Here is a 23,304-nt window from a genome sequence, read left to right as displayed (position 1 = left end):
ACACCCGAAAAAGTTTACCCAACACTTGTGCGAAACAGGGGAGTATACTACTGGTCTTCTGGAAGCACTCCATTCAGGAGGGAGCATAAGGTTTGTTGAAGCAAAACAAAGTCTTAAACTCTTTAAACCCCATCGGACGCTGTGCTTCATTTAGTGTAAGTTTCTTCTTGTTTTTCGGAATTATTCCTGATCCAAGTATTTTAGTAATGATAAAGCATTTGTTTTCGCTATTTAGAAGTAGGAGGCAAGTTTTTGAGGTTATAATGATAGATCATGCACCAGGTTTAGGTGACTATAGAAAAAACTCTGGGAGACAGCGGAAAGAAACTCAGGATTTAAAGAGTTAAATAAACTGATCCACCTAACCCTGACGTTGTCAAAATCTTCACTACGTGACAGCAAACACATTTTTTTTGCTCTTTCACGAGGCAGACTTTTTTACGCTAATTTTTAAAAAAAGTCTTTATACATGGCTTTGTTTTTTTCCCTTATAAATACAGTTGGCAGCCACGATCCATGCCTATTTGCCAGCCACTGTAAACCTACTACTGATCACTTTAGTGATAAAAACTATTTAAAGAACTGCATTTTTACAGTTGATCTGAAATAAGAAAATACAACAATATACATTTGTGAACAAATTATGTAACTCATTCTTTTTTTAGTTTCCAATAATGACTCCCTCATATTATGATGTTTGGTGGTCAAGTGATCTTTGAAGACAGAAGCTATTAATAAACATCTAGAAAAACACACTTATACCGTCACTTTGCGCCCCCAAAAAACATCAGGCTGAACATTCACCTCTTCGAGAGAACATCTCATGAGTCCATGACCATGGCCATGGAAAATGATTTTTTAAAAATATCCCTGGACAAAATGCCAAAGGGAAGTGGAGAAAAAGGACAAACAAGACCAGTCTACCGTGCACCACTGAAAACTTTCTACAAACACAACAAAAAGAGGTGTGTATATTCAAGAAAACAAGACCTCAAATTCACAAAAACAAAAACTACACAGGAGCAACATACGTACATACAAAAGACATGAACTCAAATTCAGATAAATAGCAACTTCACAGAAGAGACAACAGATTTTAAAACATAAAATTCATATACATCAAGTCAAATCACAAACAGATCTTAGAAAAACAAAAACGAAACAAAAAAACACCCTTCAAACTTCCTCAAAACAAAACCTGAAGAAATTCTTCTCAAAATCCCACGAACCAGCACACTTTGCGAGTTATCACTGTGAAGTGGAGCCAACACAAAATTGCTGAAATCCCTCAGAAAATCAGACTATATCTTCATGCAGGGTTCCCATTAACATTGAGAATTACAGCTTAACATACTAAATTGCTCCTTTTTAAAGACTCTCTTTCATTTCCCATAGAACATCAAATGAAATAAATTAAAATCTGAGACCAAGGCATAAATGACTGGGTAAAGAGACAATTTCCCCGTAGAGCTTACACAGACCGTTAGAACAAACTATAAAACAACCTCTCTCATCTGATGCCCTACGAGACATTGGCATGACATTTCAAAGGTGGAATGTCTAATGTTCAGGGTCTTCCTACTTCGGTTGAACATGGCACATAACAGTGAAAGATCTTCGCAAGGGAAACCTGGGTCTCTGATTGAAAAGAAGACACACTCTCCTTTACAAAAAAACCCACTGAAAGGAGAGGAGAAAAAATAGGCCAAAGAGCTTCAAAAGGCCTGAAGAATACAAATGTTCCTGTACAGCAGCTGGTTTATATGATCAGTCCGCTCGAAAGCCACCACATCCTGTCTGGAACAAACTAGGATAAGGCTAACCATGAGGAAAATATAAGCAACACAGACTTGGATTAAATCGATACTTTTGTGATCACGACAAAGAGAGAATCATGGTTACTTCCAAAGCCAAGACAGGTTCAAAACTAAAGTACCCTGGAAGACAGATCATCCTCAAAAGTATTACCATCCTCCTCCACATATTAAAAAAAACAACAACCCCAATATGCAAGAACATTAATTTTTATCAACCTTTTTTCCCCAACCATAATCATGCTAAAATACAAAGACAAAGACAATGTTGAAGAGACATTATTGGCACAACTTCTGTTTGTTGTTTTTCTGAAAAGAAACAGTACATAAAGTGACAAAACATAAATTCCATCTGTCGACAACAATATGGCACAGTAACCGACCAAAGTCTTGTTTTAACACAGAGCACAGTGCACAACAACAGTATGCCCTTTCAGGGCAACAATGAATACAAAGGGCAAGAAAACGTCAGCAACCAAGCCATAATGGTTGGCTTGTAAACACATGGCATTTTTTCGCTTTAAATATGAACAGAGTTTGTTTTCAGTATGCAAGGGTCAAACCCATTTGTGCACGTCATATCACTGGAACAAAATACTGACAACCAACAATAATAAACAGTAGCCTCCAAAACATAACAACAAATCATTAGTAGCCTAGAGGGAGCTGATTATGAGGAACTTAAAGATGTCAAACCTTACAAATTCCATCTGTCCTTACATTGATATGCATGCCAACTTATCAAGAAGGTTACACAAGCAAAAGTAAATAAGAGCACAGCAAGCAAGAAGAGGTTAGCAAAATTAAGGTCATAAGACAAAAATCTTAATGTGCACCGAGTACAAAACAACTTTATATACTGCTCTACCTCTACAACACAGTTGACAAAATTTGATATTACTTCCTCTGTCTAAATAGAGCTAGAACTCAAGCCATATATTCTTTACATGAACAGACATATCATATCTTTATAAGGAAGTGGAATTTTGAAAGGCAATGATATTCAAATGAAAGAATATACAGTAAGCCAGAAGTATAAAGAAGGCAACAAAAGAAACTAATCTTACTCCAAGGCCTTGTAATAGTACCATGGAGAGGTGACATGAAAATGAAAAAACCCAACACAACTAGAAAAACTAAAGTGAAGATGTCATAATGCTGTTTAAGTTCGACAGTCTATGAGATACAACGTAGGTTATTTCCAAAACCAATTCCAGATTAACCATTAGGGCACCAGGCTCCCCAGAAATATACCAGAAACAAGACAAATCATTCAGATGGCCCTTGGATTTTAACTTCATTTCTCTGCAAGGCTGATCAAATAAAACGCCATGGGAGTAACAAATGACAGCAATTAATAAAAGCAGTCCATGCCACCTTTACACTTGATATCCCGGTCAAGCTGTTAAATCTGATATAAGTAAAAGCAAAAGGGTCTTTTGTGTAAATACAACAAAATAAAAATGTTCAGAACTAATCAAACTAGTTCACGAACACATATTATCACTGAATACACCAGTCACCAAAACATAAATTTGGAAAAGTTATTGAACTAGAGACATCTAAATAAAGAATTTGCCACCAGGTTTGACATGTTCCATGCTAATCCACTTCTTACTGGAAACAAACGACTAGCTAACCTGGAATCTGTCTACCATGTGAAAGGAAAAGACAAAGACAATAATTTGTCTAGCAGTCGTGAAATTAACCTTGGCATGGAATTAGCTAAATCTAACTAGACATTTGAATGTGCATAAATACACTGCCACCTGCTCTCCAATTAAAGAACAGACCGCCATCATTTATGAAACAGAAAAGGTTGGAAAAGTTTAGCGTGATATGAAATCAACATTCTGCTGGACACGCACCATTATTTCACATGAGACGAATGAACAACACATGGGCCATTTTTTAAAAAAGCTGCAAGAAGAGGAATACGCGAGAGAGAGAGACCTTCAAAGCAAACAATCCACAACTTGAATGTGGGAAACTTGGTTGCAACCCTTGTTACTGGCTATCACAGGTATTACTTTGAGTGCAGAACCTTCCAAAGTTTCAGAAATTTCTGAAAAAGTGGCAGCACCCTTACCAAAAACGACAGTACAATGAAAAAATAAGGAACAAGAACAGACTGAATATTATACAGGTAATGAATTGAGTATTCCCTCCAACCCTTGATCAGTACAGGGGATGTATAGCCTTTGACTCACTAAATGACTACATTACCACTTAAATCATGTGCAAAGACATGCCTGATGAGGTAGAACCAACCCAGTGCTTAGTACACCTCCATTCACACGTACAAAAAAAAATCAACTCTCTCCCAAACCACTTGAAAAATGTCCGCCATTTATCCCACTTTCCCCAGCTCAGTCAAAATTGTGAGCCTAAACTCTGAAAGCAATCATCATTGAGACTCCAGATACATAACATTTTCTTTTAAAGATTCAAATACTTCTTTGTCGGAGTGCCATTACAGAAAGTACACACACACAAAATTCAAGGTATTTGAACCATCACAGAAGACAGATCCATGAAGACGTATTGAATATGATCACCAGGTTTCAAAGCTCAGCACAGCCTATGACTATGAACACATGATACCCTGTTTAGATAAAACTGCACATAATTCTACTAATTTCATTAAACAGAACTCATAGTATTAATAAAACCATGATGGAACTCTCAACTACATACTATGTTACATCGTACAATTTCTTTCTTTAAAAAAACCTTTCAAAGCACCCCTTTCTGTATCAAATTTGAGCCTAAGCTTTTAGACCCATTCCTAACATACCATTATGTAGCTCTGATGAAGTCCTTTGATATAAAGGTATAAAGACACCATTCACTTAACAATATACAAGTCAAGAGTGACAAAAAAACAACAAAATATGATTTGGTTAGTTACTATCTATGAAGCAATGCAAAAATTTAAAAAAAGCCCGGAATACCAGCTAATACTTGAAGGAAAGGCTCATGACGTTGAGATTTGACAGAGCAGTGTACTCAAAATCCACAAATCTCAACAACTCAAATATTGTAGGTTTCTCAATCATATCCTCATCTTAAAACTTCTCCAAAACAATCCTTGAAAAGAAAAAAATCCTAGAGCACTTATACCAAAACCCTTTCCTGTTCAATCCAGTGGTAATTGAAAGGTAAAAAAAAGCATGTCAAAACTAGCATCAGCGGCCACAATTTAGTTCCCTGTTTTTTAAGCGCAAAAGAACATTAACTCCCAAAGGAAAGAATATGATTAGGAAATGGTTAAAACGAGTCTCTTTCTCTCCAAAGTCTCCTCCCGCATGAAGAGTCAATCCCTCGTTGTCCATCTGTATTGTACTATAATATCACGGAACAAAAACAAGGACTGTGCTGTGACAAATATCAACAAAAACATGTTCTGTGGTCCTCTCTGCACCTCCCAGGGGGGGTCGTGGGTCGTCCGTCGTGGGTCGTCCGTTGTGTCTACTTCAGGCTGAGCAAGAACATATCGGGGGTTTCCAGGTACTGTTTCCACAGGTTGGAGAACCGGGCCATGGTGGCCCCATCAATGACGCGGTGATCCGCTGTCCAGCTCACGTTCATAATCTGGGACTTTATCAATTCACCGGAGGAGTCAAAGCGGGGGACAGTCTGGAAAGCAGATGTCATTCTTATTAGTTACTTGCATCACAATTCCAGTAACATTAACTAGACAATAGCGCAAGCTTGTATTTAGGCCTGGTAAAAAGTAAAAAATTTGATCCACAAGACGACCACTTTAGTCAAGCAATAGATGCTAGCCTCTAAAGCCAAAGCAGCTACTCTGGAATTCTATTCGTGTTATACCCAGCGCACACTGTGGGCAATTTCGTCAAATCCGTATTCAATGTTTTGATACCTTTCAGAGCCTTTGCCATCATGCACATATGCAGCTGGTCTTTCACAAAACTGTTTGATGCTCACAAGTACAACATGCAATATCAAAAGATTTTATATATGTAATAGACGGACTGAACCTAGGTTGTACTTAAGCCATTTTCCAATCACTAGTGGTGGGCGGTACCGGTGAAATTCAGTGTTGGTAATTTCTCGCACCAGGTGGCGAGAACCGCCAGTACCTGGTAGTGACTCCAGTAGGTGACGTCACAGACTTTGCGTCTTGCGTCTAATGCCACGATCAGCGCCACCCGCATCCCCACACAAACGTCAGGATTGGAGAGGCGAACTGTGATGCAAAATACCTTTGAAGTTTGCTGCCGTGTGGGATTAAACTTTGCATGCAGAATTTTAAAAATAGTTGTCGCCGCTAAAAATTGATTTCCTTTTCGGAATCAGCGTATCCAAATAAGCAAATTGGCTCGCATAGAACCTGATTCGATTCCATATCTTAAATTTAAGCAAACTTCGTTTTTGATTGTCAATTTTGAATCTGAAGTCCTGTATCAAGGTCACCCGCTGCGTAGTGCATCTGACGCCACAGCTGCTAGACCTAGGCCTACACACTTCCCGTGGCCCGCTAAAAAACCCCCGTCGCGTCGGCTCCTCCCCAGAGCTGGTATTGGCCGTTGGTGTCATCAGAATTCAAGCAAACTTACCTGAATCTTGCCAATGGCACCGATGGCAACATTTGGAGGTAGAATCACTGGCCTAGCATAGGTGCCTCCAATCTGAAGAAATATCACGTCATATAAAGAATGATTCTCCATGTTTGCATCTGTAAGTGTATATTCATAGAGGTAAAGACAAAAGAAAAAGTGTATATAAATTCTGCATAACTTATCACACTTGTATTAACAAAATGAAAATCAAATTCTACCAGTGTCGCCAATGTAGTTAATTTTGTTTCAACCAATGTACACCTACAAGTTTTGTTACTATCTATGAACAATAAGATAAAGAGCGCTCTTTAACTACGAATTGGTTTCATGCTGACTACTGAGGAAATATTTTCGTGCAGTCCAAGGAGGCATTACATGAAAATCTATTTCATTCAATGACATGAATTATTGATGCTTGATGCCATAGGATCACACCACATCCCAATGCATATACAATATCATAGCTGCCCACCCCTCTCTGTGGCTATCAGGGACAGCATTGCTCAAAATCAGGGACATTGAGTAATTATCAGGGACACCTTGTATTTGTCAAGAAAAACTTGCTGCCTTTTCGGTTTCTTTGCTTTACTTGGTCCAGAGTAGGACTTAAAACTCATCGCCGAACGTTTTGATGCCATCTTTTCAAACGAATGAAGAAGCCGAGCGCTGCGCATGCGTATCAGCTGACTTTGTCCAAACTGCACACCTGCCAACTCTCCCGAATTTTTCGGGAATCTCCCGCATTTTTGTCATTTTCCCGAGCAACAGAAAGGCTAATTTTTCTGTTTTAGAAGTATGCTTGCCAAGTTTTTATTTTCCGGGACCGTTGGTCAAAATCTGTATTTCCGGGACAACAGCGATTTTTCAAGAAAACCCGTACAAAAAACGGATGGCCCGGGACAGTGGGCAGCTATGCAATATTCATCCAGTAGAGTCTGCATAAACCGAAATCTGTGGAACTGCCAAAGTTTCTTCAGTTTAGCTACGTTTTTGGTTTGGAATAATTGCTCAAATAGTAAGTTTTGATTTTAGTAGAGGTTTTACGGAGCTCGCATCTGCATAAGGTCATATGAGCGCCAGAAAAAAGTTACACCCCTCCGGGAATATTTTCTTTTCTTTTGGCTTACTGCTCTTTTTTGAGTTAACTGTGTTTGCTTTGAGTGGATTCCACTGTATGTCTATAGAGGATTACTTACAGCTCCAATGTTGGAGATACTGAAGGTGGTACCGCTGAGCTCTGCTGGGCCGAGCTTCCCGGCCAGTCCAACAGCCTGAAGCCTGTTGAGCTCGCTGGCAATCTCAAAGATAGACAGGTTCTGAACGTTCTTGATGTTGGGCACCAAGAGACCCTCTGGTGTGTCCATGGCAACGCCAAGGTTGTGGGAAGCCTGAGGGTCAAGAGAACCAGCAGACATTTTTTAAATGACAAAAAAGGGGAAATATCAGTAGCAGCTCAAAATGAATAGAGTGAAGGACTTGAATTCAAGAAATCAGTAGAGAGCTCTAGTGATATGACTTCCATAATATCCTGAGACGTGGCATCCTGACCAGAACACCATGCATTTGAAACCCAGCTTTTGTAAAAAGACAATATAACTTTTTTATTCTGAAGTAAAATAAAAAATCAGTCCTCAGCAAAATTCTGTAAATATAAATGTGTTATGAGTATCTTAAATCTATTACAAGACTGTACGACAAAACACAACTTAGTCCTAAAAATGTATTACCCGATTATTGCTTTTTAAAAAAGAACACTAAACAATTAAAAGCTCTCAGCATATTGACCGCAAAAACCCCCCTCCCAAAAAACTGAACAGTATTGAAGAGCGGCAAAAACTCAAAGACTCACTTTGTAGATCACATTATCACCGGAAGCATCCAGGCTAGCGTTGAGCATCGGGTATTGCAGCAGAGCGAGAGAAATAGCCTGCCAGACAAAGGATGTGTTCAGTTACTGAGACAGGACGGATACACCATAGGGATTATTCAAATGGGTGTTACAGACATAAATAAGTAGGAGTGGCAACTCTTTTTTCTCACAATAAATTCATAGAAGTAAGTCACTGAAGTGGCTCACCGAATGGCATTGTTAGTTTTTAGTTTAGTATGGTGTTTTAAGGCGCTCACAACTGCATAAGGTCATATGAGCGCGCGAAGCAAGTTGTTTTTTTCTCAATGGTTTATTTTCTCGGCTTGATACTGGTCAATATTTCTATTTAAAAATTTTTAATACGCTAAAGAATGGCATTGGGTGATGGGCAAAACCCCCTCAAGCTACAAGCCAAATTATGACAATGTTGTTGTTGTTGCTGTTGTTATCGATCCAACAACAGCTGGGCTCTCGCCCTTCTGTAAAACGCCATGTAGTGATAAGTGCAGGTTTGCTGCAGTTGCTGTAATGTTCCATAGAGTGTGTTTTCAATGTTAGGTCTCAGAGGGAGAAGGGCAGCTCTAATGTCATTTAGGGCAGTGCAGTGGAACAGATGATGATCCACAGTATCATATGTAGTCACACAAGAAACACATTGGGGGAAGTTCTGGTTTATTCTGTTCAAGTAGACGTTGAGCTGTATATGTTCTGTTCGTAGGCGGAAAATCGTGGTCTGTTTCTTTCTCTGTAGATTGTTGATATTGTCATTCCTTTCTGTTGTGGTTATATGTTTGAAAACTGCTCTGCCTGTCTTTCCCAAGGCCCATCTGTTCATACAATCTTGTTTGTTGTTGCTTTTAATCATTTGTTTTACAGTGTTGTATGAAGTTGGAATGTTGGCAAGTGTGTCTGCTCTGTCATTTCCAGGTATGTTTGAATGACCGGGGACCCACTGCATTACTAGGTTGATGCCATAGAATGTTATCAGATGATGCGAGCCAAACAGTATAACTGTCAAATCTTGGTTTAGATGATGGTCATTTTCTATCGCTTGCAAGACTGATAGTGAGTCAGCGAAAATCACAATACTGTGTGCCTTTCCAGGATGAGTGTCAAAAACTGTGCGGAGATGGTACAGTGTTGTTTGTTGTTTCAATTGCCATCATTTCTGCATCATAATCATAGGTGCTGCATTTCTCTCAACAGGCTGCAGAGATCTCACTTGAACTTCCATTTGGGTACTGTATTAGTATACCTTATCCGGCTTCGGTTGTGATTTTGAATGCTGAGCCGTCTCTATAGACGTGTATACAGTCATCTGAATAGCTGTCGATTGTTTGATGTGATGCAAGCATCAACGTGATGCAAGCATTAGAATCATTGGGAATCATTGGGTCTGAAGATTTTGTGCTATTGTCTCTGAGAGATGTAATGATTGGCTTTTTTAAAGAAAGGTGTGGGGGGGGGGGGGGGGGGATGTTTTGGTTGACTCTTTTGGAGTTTTTGGTGACTCTCCATTAGTTCTGTGATGTGATGCATGATTGACTTTTGTTGAATTCTTTTCTTTGGTTTCCATGTTTCCAGTAATTTCCTGTTTGGGTGGTTGGGGCACATTCTTTTAGTTCTTTCATGTAGCCCCAAAACTGCTTTATCTCTGCGGATTCCCAGGGGTTCAATATTTGAAGGGATTTCATATGCGGCAGTAGGTATGGATCTCATGTCACCATTTATGAAACAAAGGGCATTGCTTTGGACCTTGTCAAGGGTGTAGCAAGTAGTTGTACTGCACATAGTGAGTAGGCTATTGCTGTATTTCAGGGAAGACCGGATATAACCAAAGTATAGAGCTCTCAGAGTTTGTTTGTCTGATCCCCATGAACTGCTTGCTAGTTTCTTTAAAAGTTGGAGTCTTTTTTCTATCTTGTTTATGTTCTCCACTTGGCTTTTCATGGTTAGACTTTGCTCAAGTTTGGCTCCTAGGTATGTTGGTTTTTCTTTAGCGAGATTTTCTTCTGCTACTTTATGGCTCTTTATAAAGATGACAATAATTACATCACTTTTACGATAATGCATCAATTATTGAATCTGCGAGGGACCCCCTTATTTACCAACATCGCCCAAAAATTGAAAACATATTTAAAATCCCCCAAAATTTCTTTCGAGACATATACAATCTCAGGCTTGCTAACCTTTTCAAAACCCATGCAAGGTCATAGAAGCTTATAACAACAGAGAATGTTACAATGGACAAGGAATTTTGACATAGTGCATGGGATAAGACTCTCAAATTCCAAACTGCCGAATCCGGGACGCTCCCGTGAAATTCTTGACAGTTGGCAAAGCCTGCAATCTATTCAGTGATTTCAAGCTGATACTGTGTGATGTGTGTCTACTTGCCTTTAAAATAATGGGCATGTAGGAGAGCTGAATGCCCCTCTGCTCCGCCACCTGCTTGAGGCTCTTCCTGAGGATGCTCAGTTGAGAGACGTCGATCTCGTCATAGTACCCAAACGCCGGGATCTGCAACGCCTCCGTCATCGCGCGCACCATCGCCTTGGCCACGCCCTTCAGCGGGACCACTCGGTCTTCTCCCACGGGCAGAGCTTGGGCGGCCACAGGGGGAGGGGGAAGGGGTGGTCTGGTCGTGACGGGGGGTGGGGCAGTGGTGGGGCTGGGAGGGGCGTGGGTGGTAGGTGGGACAGTCTGGGGGCTTGAGGCTGGGGCCTGGGCTGCTGGGGGAAAAAAGTAGGACATTATCAATGTTTTGACTGACTGAAAATTTCACATACCTCCACCAACAAATGTTTGATCTCATGTCGGAGGTGTGCTTTTTGAGCCCCGTCTTCTGTAAAATCTGGTCTGTATGGGATATGTCCTAGCACAAAAAAGAAGACATCTTTTGTTGTGGTTGTTAGCGATCCAGTTGCAACGAAGGAGACATTTAATAAAATATCTTTCATACACATTCTAGGACAAAGTCAGCGATACTTGATAAAACATCTTCAATATATACTTCCAGCAGATAGATAGATGTAAGTACTTATAAAAATGTCTTCCTCGCTCATCAATTCCACATGATTGCGGGTAATAAATATCAACTTTCACTCACATGCAGCACACACTGTGGCACAGCACACTCTATAAACGTCGGAAAAAAGTCTTCATTTCAATTACTCTTTGTCACGATGATATGAGAAACACAGAATTAATGTTACTCACTTTGTTCGCCACTGAGAAAACGCAGCACATCTTCCTTCAGTACTCGTCCAGCCTTGCCAGTTCCCACAATGTCACTAAGCTTGATCTGTAAAAAAAACCCATTTAACTTACTCTAAAGTATCAAATAAAAGGGGTGGTGCTTTCAAAATTAATTTAAAAACGGGGAGAAGGTGTGTCTGTGTGTGTGTGTGTGTGTGAGTGTGTGTGTGAGTGTATGTGTGTGAGTGTATGTGTGTGTGTGTGTGTGTGTGTGTGTGTAACAAAAGGTGGTGGCACATTCAACCTCATACCCCTGTACCAGTAGGAACAAATCTGTTTTTATTTCTCCTTCAGTGAATAAAAGAACAAGAGATCATGAAATTCTAGTGATTTCAGTAAGTTACAGTGACAACTTTTCCCCATTTAGGAACAAACCAGTTTCATTAAAAAGTATAAACCAACGTACAAAAGTTTTAAAAATGTACAGAAAATTGAGGTAGCCAACCCGATACCTGTACTAACACTGCTGGTAATTTGCCATTTACACAAAAAAAAAGTTTCATTCAGATATCTAGATTCTAGATATAATGTTTTACACGATCGTCATCGTGGCAAGCTAGAAAATAATAAACGGGGGGGTATGAAATACGGAGTGCGGAGGAGCACCCAAAAAAAAAAAATAAGCGGGGAGGGGGGTGGAGGGTGGACTCTTATTCGATAACTTAGAGTATGACACATTTTTGCAGATGTCAAGGATTGGGTGCATTTTTTAAAGACCCAGTAACACTGTTAACTTGATTGTTAATTGTTTTACACTAAGATCAACCCAATTGAGACCATTAACACTTTGCGATCACTTGCCGCAGTAATGCACCTGTGAAAATTATTCGCATTTCTGCACCAGGCCCGAGAAGTCCATTGCAGTCACTCTCCTGGCTGGGTGACCAGATGGGGTATTTTCTGCTGCTGGTTGGGTCACAGCAAAATGTTAAAGAGGTTATCTATTTTTGGCCTTTCCTGTAATGTCGTGGGTTTGAAACCCATCAGGGACCCGACGTTGTGTCCTTGGGAAAGGCACTTTACACAAATTTTCCTCACTTTACCCAGGTGAGAATGGGTACCTAGCAATAGACAGTGAAAGACCTTGTCAGTTTGGTAGTGTTTGAATTGAGGGCTTAATCAGCTGCTTGCACTGTATGCTTCTCTGAAAGTGGAGAATGTTTCTGAGAGTTCTATAGTCTGCTGGGGTAATAATATAGAGTAAAGCGCATAGAGCTTGCTGTAGAGTGGGGTTATGCGCCGTACAAACGCTATTTATTACTGTTATTATTATTATACACTTCTCGTCCCGGAAGATGAAGATACATGACAAAATACATTTCCCTACATGAAAGCCAAAGGCTTTTTTTTGTTGTGCTACCGCAATAAAGTCTAAACTAATAAAGGACATATGCCGGTTCAACCTCTTGGTATCAAGAACGTAAATCTCTTTGCCATATGGTAAACCATAAAGATAGTATTCAAGATTTTTGTTTGAGTTTGAGTAAAGAGAAGGATATCAACACAACAATGGTCATTTACTGCTGAGGAAAATGTAAGACAGACAGAAACAATAGAGGGAACGTAAAGAAGTAGGACATACTAGTGGCGCCCTCCAACCGTCCACATTCAAAATTTGATACTTCAAAAGGTACGAAAAAAAAAAGCTCGGTCCAGTCCACCGTTCATGTGGAAATGAAAACACCTGTGTTTTTCTGCACGAACGAACTCATGACTATAATAAATATGAAAACAACTTTGTGGTTTAAACATTTGTGTGCGTCTGCAAACCCCCCATCAACATCTCCCCTCCCCCCCCCCCCTTTGCACAAGGTGCAGACAAAAGGATAAAAGATTTGTTTGCTATTTGAAGCCTCTTTCTCAGGTGTCAGATGAACTCCTGCTGTCAAACCACCATAATAATAATACTACTAATAATAATAAGATAGCGTTTGTATAGCGTTAATCCCCGCTCAACAGCAAGCTCTATGCGCTTCACAATCTATATTATTACCCCAGCAGACCTGAGAGCATTCTGAAACAACCTCAATTTCCTGGGAAGCATACAGTGCAAGCAGCCATTTATAGGCGCTAAGACACTAAAATACTGACAAGACCTTTCGCTGTCTATGGCCGGGTACCCGTTCCCAACTGGGTGAAATGAGGAAAATTTGTGTAAAGTGCCTTTCTCAAGGACATGGCTCGAACTCCCAAAACCACGATTACGAGTCCGGTAGCCTAACCACTAGGCCATCGACGCCACAAATCATGCCATAATCGAAGCGCTCTTGTTGCTTATTCTGAACAGCCAACTCTGGTGCTTGTGTCATTAACATTTTCCACCCATGCAGCGCACAGAGCGTGCAACACTTATCCCCATGGACCAGGATACAGGTGCAGTACATGCTATATCACACCAACGCAGATCGGCGTCCCATGGGGGCAAAGTGTTAACTCAAAACAGCCCTCATAACTCACATTGTTCTCCATAGCCAACCGTCTCACGGCTGGAGTCGCCAAAGACTTTACACCACCTGCTGCCTGGTTGGGTTCGAACCCCGCTGCTCCCTCCCCCTCATCTCGCACATCTTCATCCTGCTTGTCTGTCTCTGGAGAGATGGGATAAGAGCAGAAACTTCTTTATTTCACAAAATTATTCACTGTAAAACAATTCGTTTTCATTTGCATTTACTTTTTTTTACAGATGTATTAAAATACTTTGATCAGCATGGGAAAGATATATAGCTTTATTACAGTACTGACTTTGAGTGGAAACCTTTGCTTGCAAGCAAGGCCATCATTCTGCTGCTATAACAGGCCAGCACTTCTGATACACATTCTTTTATCATATTATTACACAGTTACTTGGAGGTGAAGGTAAATCAGAAACTTGAACACAACAGGCTGCATGATAATAGCCACATTTCACCAGGAGACCGTTATGAAAGGGGAAAAAAAAAACGCGAACAAAAAATTACATGGTGTAAATGACTCCAAAGAAGCCACTTATCCCCAACAACAGGGAGGCAATCCCCCCCCCCCCCCCACACACACACACCCTCCCAAATAAAAAAGTTGACATTAAAAAAAGAGAAAATCCCTCTAAAGTATCAACTTGATTGAGTTAGAGTAAACTGAGTCGCACAGACACAATTGTGAACATTTAGGACTAAAAAAAAAGCAACAACAAAAATACAACAAAAAAAACAGGAAAAAAAAAACTACATACAGCAGGGAAAGCAGTAGGACCTATCAGAACAGTGCAGAACAGTGGCGAGTCAGTCAAGGAGTGTGTGAAAGAGACGAGAGTGAGAACGTGTGAAGCCATTAAAAGACAACAGAAAATGAAAAACGGTGCATGCAATTCTTGCTTTTGTTGCAGTAGAGGTTTTTCGGCGCCCGCAACTGCATAAGGCCACATGAGCACCAGAAGATTAAGTGTTACAAGAGAGAAACAAACATTTTAAAAAAGAAGGGGAGATACGGACGATAGAGGTTGGATAGGAAAGGAGAAGCAAACCACACCAGAGCACCCGCCAATCGCCCACTTGTATCACAACAGGACAACATAAAAAGAAATACGGTGCATGCAATTCTCGTAACACAACAAGCCCCCACCTGTTGATCCTTCGACCTCAATGTCCACCAGCGGCTCCCCGACAAGAGCAATGGCGTCCACCTCATAGTACAGCTTGCGGACCACTCCATCGAAACGGCTAGTGATGGTCACGGTGGCCTTGTCGCTCTTCACCTCGCAGATGCTGTCAAACTGCTCTACTTTGTCGCCTGGCTTCACGTACCTGGGGAAAAAGGAAACGATGTAAGTTTAGTTTTAGTAGAGGTTTTACAGTGCTCGCAACTGCATAAGGTCCTATGAGTGCCAGAAGATTAAAGGTGTTACAAGAGAATAACAAACATAAAAAAACCCGATGTAAGTAAGCATCAGAGCAGTGAAATGAGTGGCAACCAATGATATGATCAAAGATCTCCAAAGATTTGTGGAGGAGAAGATAAATGACTTTGCAACCACCGGGATCCACCAGCATATGATTTAATAATCAGCAAATAAAAAATTAGTAATCTAGCTTAAAAAAGCGTAATATAGCCATGGATTGTGTTCTGCTCTTGGGTATCAAGGAAAGGGGTTGTAGTCAAGCAAGTATTAATTTAACGTAAACAAAGGCGTGACTTGAATAAAAAAGGCTGTGGTGGGCTTGTCACTGGTCGAGTTAAAAAAAAAGGGCTGAAAGGAGGGGGCTGGGGGGAAGAGTCACTGGCTTTTTTTAGTTTTAGTAAGTGTTTTACGGTACTCGCAACACAATAACGTCATATAAGTGCCAAAGATTAGAGGTGTTACAAGAGAGTAACAAACACAAAAAAGAAGGAGGGGAGATAAAGACAATAGATGTTTGATAGGAAAGAAAAAGCAAACCACACCAGAGCACCTGCCAACCACCCACAGAGTCACTGCTTGCTTAAACAAACAAATAAACAAAAAAACAAAACGATGGAACTACAGCCTTGGGCATCACAGCACACTATGCTACACACACACCGTAGCTAATTGTATTAAGTTTCAAACAATGATCTATTTTTAAAAACCTTGGCTGTCACACACGGCAAAAAAAAAAAAGGACAGGAATTTCCTAACATGACTTATCAACTTAATGTTTACTTTTCTCCTGGCTTTGGCACTCCTAAAGTCTAATGTTTTTCTAAGGGCAGAGAGGTACTGAGCAACTGCAGTTGAATTTTAGTAGAGGTTTTACGGCGCTCGAAACTGCACAAGGTCATATGAGCGCCAAAAGAGTAAAGGTGTTACAAGAGAGTAACAAACATAAAAAAGAAGAGGGGGAGATAAGGAGGATAGGAAAGAAGAAGCAAATTACACTAAAGCACCCACCAACCACCCACTGAGCAACTGCAAGGGCTCAAAGAAAAGAAGCCGTCAAAGTTAGACAGATGAATGTGATGTTGTGACGTAGACTGTTTGGGTCTTGTAGTTTTTTCCCCCTTATACGTTGAGAAGATTGGCAGTGGGTTGGGGTAGCCAAAATTCTAAAAAAATTGGAATCCGGGATATTATGATCGTATTTTTGTGAAATTAATTAAAAAAGTTGTGACCATTCCACCAGATTTGCAATGATGGGCAACCTCGCTACCACAACAAAAAACTGCTAGCATTTGTTTAGTTTTAGTAGAGGTTTTACTGTGCTCGCAACTGCATAAGGTCATATATGAGCGCCAGAAGATTAGAGGTGTTGTGTTGCAAGAGAGTAACAAACATAAAAAAGAAGAAGGGGAAATAAAAACGATAGACGGTGATTGGAAAGAAGAAGCAAACCACACCAGAGCACCCGTCAACCACCCACCATTAATTTGGGACATTTTCAAAAATAATATATTGATAAATAAACACAATAGAAACACAAAACAGGTATGTAATAAAAATTTTAAATTTCATCCAGAACTATTTTACTAAATACAACAGTATCCACACAAAAACTAATTTTGTAACAGAGGTAGACAAATTGTACTTACACAAGTAAAAAAACCCCCGAAACACACACACGTAAGAAAGACAGTGACAGCTCATATACAGGAAAGTAGGTGTCAATCATGACAACAACAAAATTTCTTACCATTCCAGCAGCACAACCTCTCGGATGCCCTCACCAATGTCAGACAAATTGTACTGGACAAGATCCTCTCTCACTGAAAGGTAGAACAAACAACAAAAGTTTTACTTTTAGTAGAGGTTTTAGTTTTACTTTTAGTAGAGGTTTTACAGCGCTTGCAACTGAATAGAGGTGTTACAAGAGAGTAACAAACATAAAAAAGAAGGAGGGGAGATAAGGACGATACATGTTTGATAGGAAGAAAGAAGCAAACCACACCAGAGCACCCGCCAACCACCCTCATCACAAAACGTAATGTGGCCCACTTTGAGCTTTAAGTGAGACAATGCAATAATGACAATACGTCATCATGAAGAGATGAGGATCTAAGTAACCTTGAAAAATAACAGGAGGGAGCGCATCACATGAGGGAACCAACCTACACACACATTGAAAGAATGAAAAAGAAGATAATAACAGTGAAGTTGAAGTAAAAGAATAAAGAAATTCTAGAAAAAATACCAAGAAAGAAAAGTAGAGATAAAACAGACAGAATAAATGTAAAAAAATATTCTAAAATGCACTGAAGAACCTCTTCAGAATTATCAGTTACTACTGATTCATAGGACCTCAAATAATGTAGTGACTACAAGTTCAAAATATGAAACAGGATGGAGCGATATATATATAAAATATAATTCAACAAGGACAGCATGAGAGAGATATTTTCATATATCTCTCTCAAAAGCAGCAACATTTATCAACAGATCAGATATAGCATGGTCAGCTGCATCCCATAAATGAAAGACTTTGAAAATTAGCTTGGGTTGCTTTCAAAATTAGCATTATTGCTGACTCAGAAAATGTGCTTTAAACAGAGCATGGAGGTACAGCAGTACGGCCTCATACCACGTCAGTTAATCAATTACACCAATGGAAACACGGATGGCATCTGTCACAACGACCGGCTGGCCAAATGTTCTAGGTCATTAATATATGCATTTATAAATAAAACACCCACAGACACAAATGCAAACAGTTATACAAATGGCAGTGCATAAAGTACATAACTAAGGATGGCTTTTACGTTTTAAAAAAGCACATTCAGCTCAGGTCCTGCAGATGAAACTGGTGAAGAGAACATAATAGTTTTAAAAAATGTTTTAAGCAGTGACTCTCATTACCATACACGCATATATTTTTACAACTGTGGCCATCCTTAACTGCTTACCTCCCCCCCCCCCCCCCCCCCCCCTAGTAAAGGGGAAAAAAATCAAATGACATAATTTGATTTATACAGGCTCAGTATTATTTAACTGAATTTAAAAAAAATTATTCTTCTTACCAGAAAAAAAAATTAACATGATAAAACATACTATCAATATAGGCACATACCCATTTCAGTCATTTGTGTAGCTGTGCCTACTGAATATCATTCTTGACACCCCCCCCTCTCCCCACCCCCCCAAAAAAACCTAAAACAAAAAACACCCACTGCCGCAACAGTGTCATTTCAAATCTTACCAGCAGAAGTGTGGAACAGTTTGTGGGACACAAGGGGAGCGGCTACTCTTGTGCTCAGTAGTGAGGACACACTTTGGCGACTGCCACAGCAGCAGATCGGGTAGACGCCATCCCCTGTTGCCTGTTGAGTTCGTCCATGGGCCTGGGCAAAAGGAAGGGAAAAAAACACTGTGAAAAGGCACTAAGACAGAAACCAAGAATGCTCTTTTTTTTAGTTTTAGTAAGGTTTTTAAAAGATTTTTAGCTTTAGTAGAGTTTTTATCAGCACTCGCAACTGCATAAGGTCATACAAGTGCCAAGGGGTGGATGTCAACAGAGTGGTCCATACAGGGAATTAGGCTTACTCTGCTCACCTCTCTAGCTTCAACAGCACAAAGTCTGCTTCGACTATCAAGGCACCCCGGATAGAGCGGGTCACAAGAGTGTGACAAACATACAAAAGAAGTAGAGGAAACATGACGATAGTAAGGATGAGGAAAGAAAAAGCAGCAGTTCCCCCTATGTTGTTCTAGCACAGTATGAGCATGACATTAATAAATAAGCCCATTAAAAATTCTACTGTTCATAAGAACATGTTTATACCCTACTTTGGAAATGGCCTAAAGACACTTCAGTCAGTAGCACTGCCCGGGAGGGGGGGGGGGGGGGGAGAAGAATGCTCTGACCTTAGATTTTGACACCATGCAATCTAGAAGAAGTAAAATCCAGAACTAAAAGAACAAATTAAAACTTACAGTTGGAGCTAAACTTCAACCACTATTTTTGTCAGACAGACAGACAGACAGGCAGGCAAACAGACAGACAGACAGAAATGTAATTTATTGTTTAAGGATGAATATCGGTATGGGAAAAAATATGAGTTCCTTTTTATGAACAACATAATATGTCACGGGTACAATAAAAAAAGTTTTCAGTTTTTCATATGCAAAGTTCCTTTGACGGGAAAGAAAAACAGCACGAAAAAGTACCTATTTTGAATGCATTTGTAAAAAAACAGATATCCCAAAACACTCTTATCATCTATTTCCATATCATGCAAATGGCAGTATATCCAAAATAAAAAAGAACATAACAGGACTCAGGGTAAACAAAATTCCAAACACTGTTTCTTTCCCGTAAAGACTTTCGGGTCTGTTACTGTGAAATTTTCAAATAAAAAGTTGAATATGAATGTAATTTAAAAGCAATTGAAAACCATGAGTACAATCCATCTACCACTTCAGTACTTCCTGTGCCATTAACCTTCAATTAAGAAGGATAAAAATCACATTACGAATATATACACCCTGAAACAAATTCAGCAGGAAATGTAATACACTCAGGGAGGGAAGGAATGTAATATGATATGAGTAACATCATATTTTTTTTAAACGTCATTCCTTGATCCTATGGTTTGGGCACAAAGTTTCATGGTTAAAAGACATCTAAAACCGTAATAGTGTGCAAAAAGGTTGGGGGTTTTTTGGTTTACTTTTTAAAAAAATTCAAAACTTAACACTATGATAAGTCCATCACTTCTGGCAATGACCAAGCCATCATAATAATCATCCAAAGCTATAGTTAAAAACTGTGTTATTTATGCCCTCTTGACTTTCATTCTTATGACCACTGTGCTTTCTCAACTATGTAAGCTACCAATACCGAAATGCAAAGTCGGTTAGATTTTTTTTGGACACAATATGTAAAATAAGATATATTCTAGTAGCAAATTCAATGCTAAACATGCTGATTTAAACATTTTTCAAATAACTTCAGTACTTAACAGATATGCCCCATTTTGTAACACAGGGTGTAAAAAACAAAGTTCTGAGAAAAACCCAATTTTTAGCACAATATGAACATTTGATGTAGCACATTATTAACATTTGATGAAGTACAACACATTGAAAAATTTTAATATCTTATAAAAAATATTTAGACTTCAAATATTATAAAATCTTTTCAATATGATAATATAATTAACTCCCTATATCTCCGCCAGGCTGCTCCCAGTGGCTCGGACACATTCCTTTACAACGACTTCAACACCAAGTTACTTTTCGGTAGGGCCTAAAAGTAGGGCTGGGCCACGAGCGTGAGAACTGAACTGAATCGCCACTCTTTCCTGCGGAACGCGATTCCCGATTCACTTCAGCGGAACGCGGAACAGTATCGCCAAACGATTCCCGATTCATTCCCATGTCGCTGTCACCACCTTGTGGCTTGTTTAACCTACTGCTGAGTCGAGTCACGAGCGCAAGAACAGAACGGAACACTTAGTATGGCTCCCCTTATTTCACAAAAGATGGTATAGTCCAACCCCCCTATTAAAACAAAATGAACGGGGTCCAACCAATAGACAGAAGGAATTTTATGGAGCCATTGTTTTAGCAAATGGTGGGGCTGGGGGGGGGGGGGATTTATGGGGGTCACTAATTGAGTTCAGTTGATAGAGCAGCGCAACAAAGGGTGAGGGGCGGAGAGGATTGCGGAACAACAAGAGTGGGACTCGCGCTCGCCAAGAGGCGTTGATATGACACTGTTCCGTTTCAGTCAATGTTCCGCCACAGCTCCACGAGTGGTCGCATACTCGCGATTCATTGAAGCCGACTGAATTGCGAATCGCCACTCTCAAATTTGACGAGCAGGATCCAGCCCTACCTAAAAGTCAAAAACAGGCCTCATTTACCGGGAGTTCATTCATTAGATGAAGAAGTATAAAAATAGGTTCCATTCAACAGGTCCTCATGACAATGCAATGTATTGGAAAGGTCCCCCTCCCTTCCCCACACCAACTCATTTTATCCATTTTCCCCCTGAGAATATTTCTCAGCCTGATAATTACAAGAGCCTGGGAATGAAAAGAAACTGTATTTCCAGAAAATGTCAAGTTAAAGTTAGATCATCATGCCAATGCAATTGAATGCTAGCATATAGGAAAAACATAAAATCTAGGCCTACACATTTTGTGTTTTTTTCTAGTTGATATGAATGCTGCCTTGTTCGGTGAATCCAAAAAGTTACTTCATAATTACATAATCATAATAGGCCTATATATATTACATGAGAATATGTTGTCGCTTTCTTCTCATATTTCCAATTTGTCCTTCCCCTTTTTTCAACCCATGAACTTCCTTCTGAACTTCATCTTAAGAAATGCATTCAATTTTCTTGAGAGCATAGCCTACCTTTATATTAATAATCATTATATATATATATGCAGGTATCATGCCCCTTCAGAAATGTAAAGTTATTGGGGGATGTATCAAGTTAATGGTCATCAAGCATCAAAGGGACCTATAGATTTAGGCCTAAACTGGTGGTAAATAAAGAAAGTGGCTATTCTCACCCGCCCGGAAGTTCTCGCAAGATCAACTCCTCCCCTCTTCTCTCTCTCTCTGTCTCTTTCAGAATACTGTCTATCGGTGTGGACGATCAAATTGACCAAAACAAAGTTAAAAAATGATGTTAAAACACAAAAGTAAATTAATTTGGTTGTCTACAAAGATGCTACGGCTATTTAACTTTTCGAATCGAGCCGAACTACGCGGGTCGCCATTTTGTTTTGCACGGAAATTCTCGCGCTACTCCTCTCTCTCTTTCTCTCTCCACTGTCCACTGACAAAATTGTACGCTTTTAGTAGGCTAGTTGTAATGGAACGTTTGTTCACGGCACAGAATTCTACAATTTTTCTGTTATCACAGTGTAGAATTCTGTGGTTTAGGGTGAACGCAAAATTTGGTGAACGCACACCGGGTGAGAATAGCCACAAGACCCGCCTGCACTATTCTCACTCCGGGTGAGAATAGAGGTGGCCCAAAATCATTCATTCATTCATGATAGTCATATCGAGTGTGGAGGTTTTAATCGACAATCCCAATACAACTAAAAATTTAGACCCAGCACTATAAGACGGTTTAAGTCTGGAAACAAAGCACCTGAGCTGAATAGGTTTCTAGTGCATATATATAATCTTGTACAAAATGACAATGCAAGTCCTTTCAGTCAGGTAAGTGAACTGATATGACTAGGTCTATAGTCTAGAGATATCTAGATCTAGATCTAGATATAGATTTAGTAATTTAGATATAGAGACTAGATGTAGATATATATCTAGATTTCTAGATCTAGATTCTAGATCTAGATTTCTAGATCTTTTCTAGATTTCTAGGCTACTTTTTATCTCTAAGAAAAAACAATTACATTCATGTGTATACAAGGCTAGCCTCTAGCTAGCCTAGTCCTAGTAATCTGAGGGTCATATAATGTGTCCTAATCTGGAAAACAGCCCTTTCTATTGTAATAGAGTATGATAAAACGAATACTGAGCGCAGTTAGGTTACTTGGATGAATTAAACTTGATCTGAAAACTGCAGTTACTCTACTGAACTCAGAACTGTGTGAGTGGTGTATTACACTGTGAGTGAAGGCGAAGGCGTTGTCTGCAGTGGATCTAATCTGAACTGCAAACTTAGCAAAAATCGACTTTTCTGATCTAAAAGGAGTCAGGTTCTAAACAAATTATGTTAATTGGGTTGACTGAAATAGTATCGTATTCAACTTACAGTGGCACGAATTTGTCTAATGGTTCGTTGCAGAGCACGTCTGTAGAAAGTTGCCATCGTGAAGTCGGTCGCCGAAGGTCCTCCAAATATTATTTTGACCCGGAAAGAGT

The 23,304-nt window shown here is 39.7% G+C and overlaps 1 protein-coding gene across 2 annotated transcripts; it reads right to left on the bottom strand.

The window, feature by feature from the left end:
- Nucleotides 1-226: 226 nt before the first annotated feature.
- LOC101854097 (lipoamide acyltransferase component of branched-chain alpha-keto acid dehydrogenase complex, mitochondrial) lies at nt 227-23,294 on the bottom strand. Of its 2 annotated transcripts, none has more exons than XM_005101475.3 (11): nt 23,195-23,294; nt 18,650-18,791; nt 17,150-17,222; nt 15,126-15,307; nt 13,986-14,116; nt 11,490-11,574; nt 10,668-11,002; nt 8,250-8,327; nt 7,597-7,788; nt 6,398-6,469; nt 227-5,453 (listed from the first exon to the last, which is right to left on the bottom strand). In XM_005101475.3, exons 1-11 carry the CDS (start codon nt 23,249-23,251, stop codon nt 5,286-5,288), a joined length of 1,515 nt encoding a protein of 504 aa, XP_005101532.1. In that variant the 5' UTR covers nt 23,252-23,294; the 3' UTR covers nt 227-5,285. The 2 variants fall into 2 exon arrangements, with proteins under 2 accessions (XP_005101532.1, XP_035826450.1); XM_035970557.1 differs by having other exon boundaries at nt 10,668-10,999.
- Nucleotides 23,295-23,304: the final 10 nt, after the last annotated feature.

The sequence above is a fragment of the Aplysia californica genome, unplaced genomic scaffold, assembly GCF_000002075.1.
Source record: "Aplysia californica isolate F4 #8 unplaced genomic scaffold, AplCal3.0 scaffold00285, whole genome shotgun sequence".
In the NCBI taxonomy this organism is placed as follows: Eukaryota; Metazoa; Mollusca; class Gastropoda; order Aplysiida; family Aplysiidae; genus Aplysia; species Aplysia californica.
The sequence above is the reverse complement of the archived record's forward strand: the minus strand, read 5'-3'. Positions and strand labels throughout refer to the sequence as shown.

What these genes read in the sequence shown, in the direction of transcription:
- LOC101854097 (XM_005101475.3), bottom strand. Translation starts at nt 23,251, where the DNA reads ATGGCAACTTTCTACAGACGTGCTCTGCAACGAACCATTAGACAAATT. An exon ending in ACTGTTCCACACTTCTGCTG is followed by an intron (nt 17,223 to 18,649) that starts GTAAGATTTGAA and finishes TCTACCTTTCAG; the next exon opens with TGAGAGAGGATCTTGTCCAG. An exon ending in GGTTGGCTATGGAGAACAAT is followed by an intron (nt 11,575 to 13,985) that starts GTGAGTTATGAG and finishes TTTTTTTTACAG; the next exon opens with ATCAAGCTTAGTGACATTGT.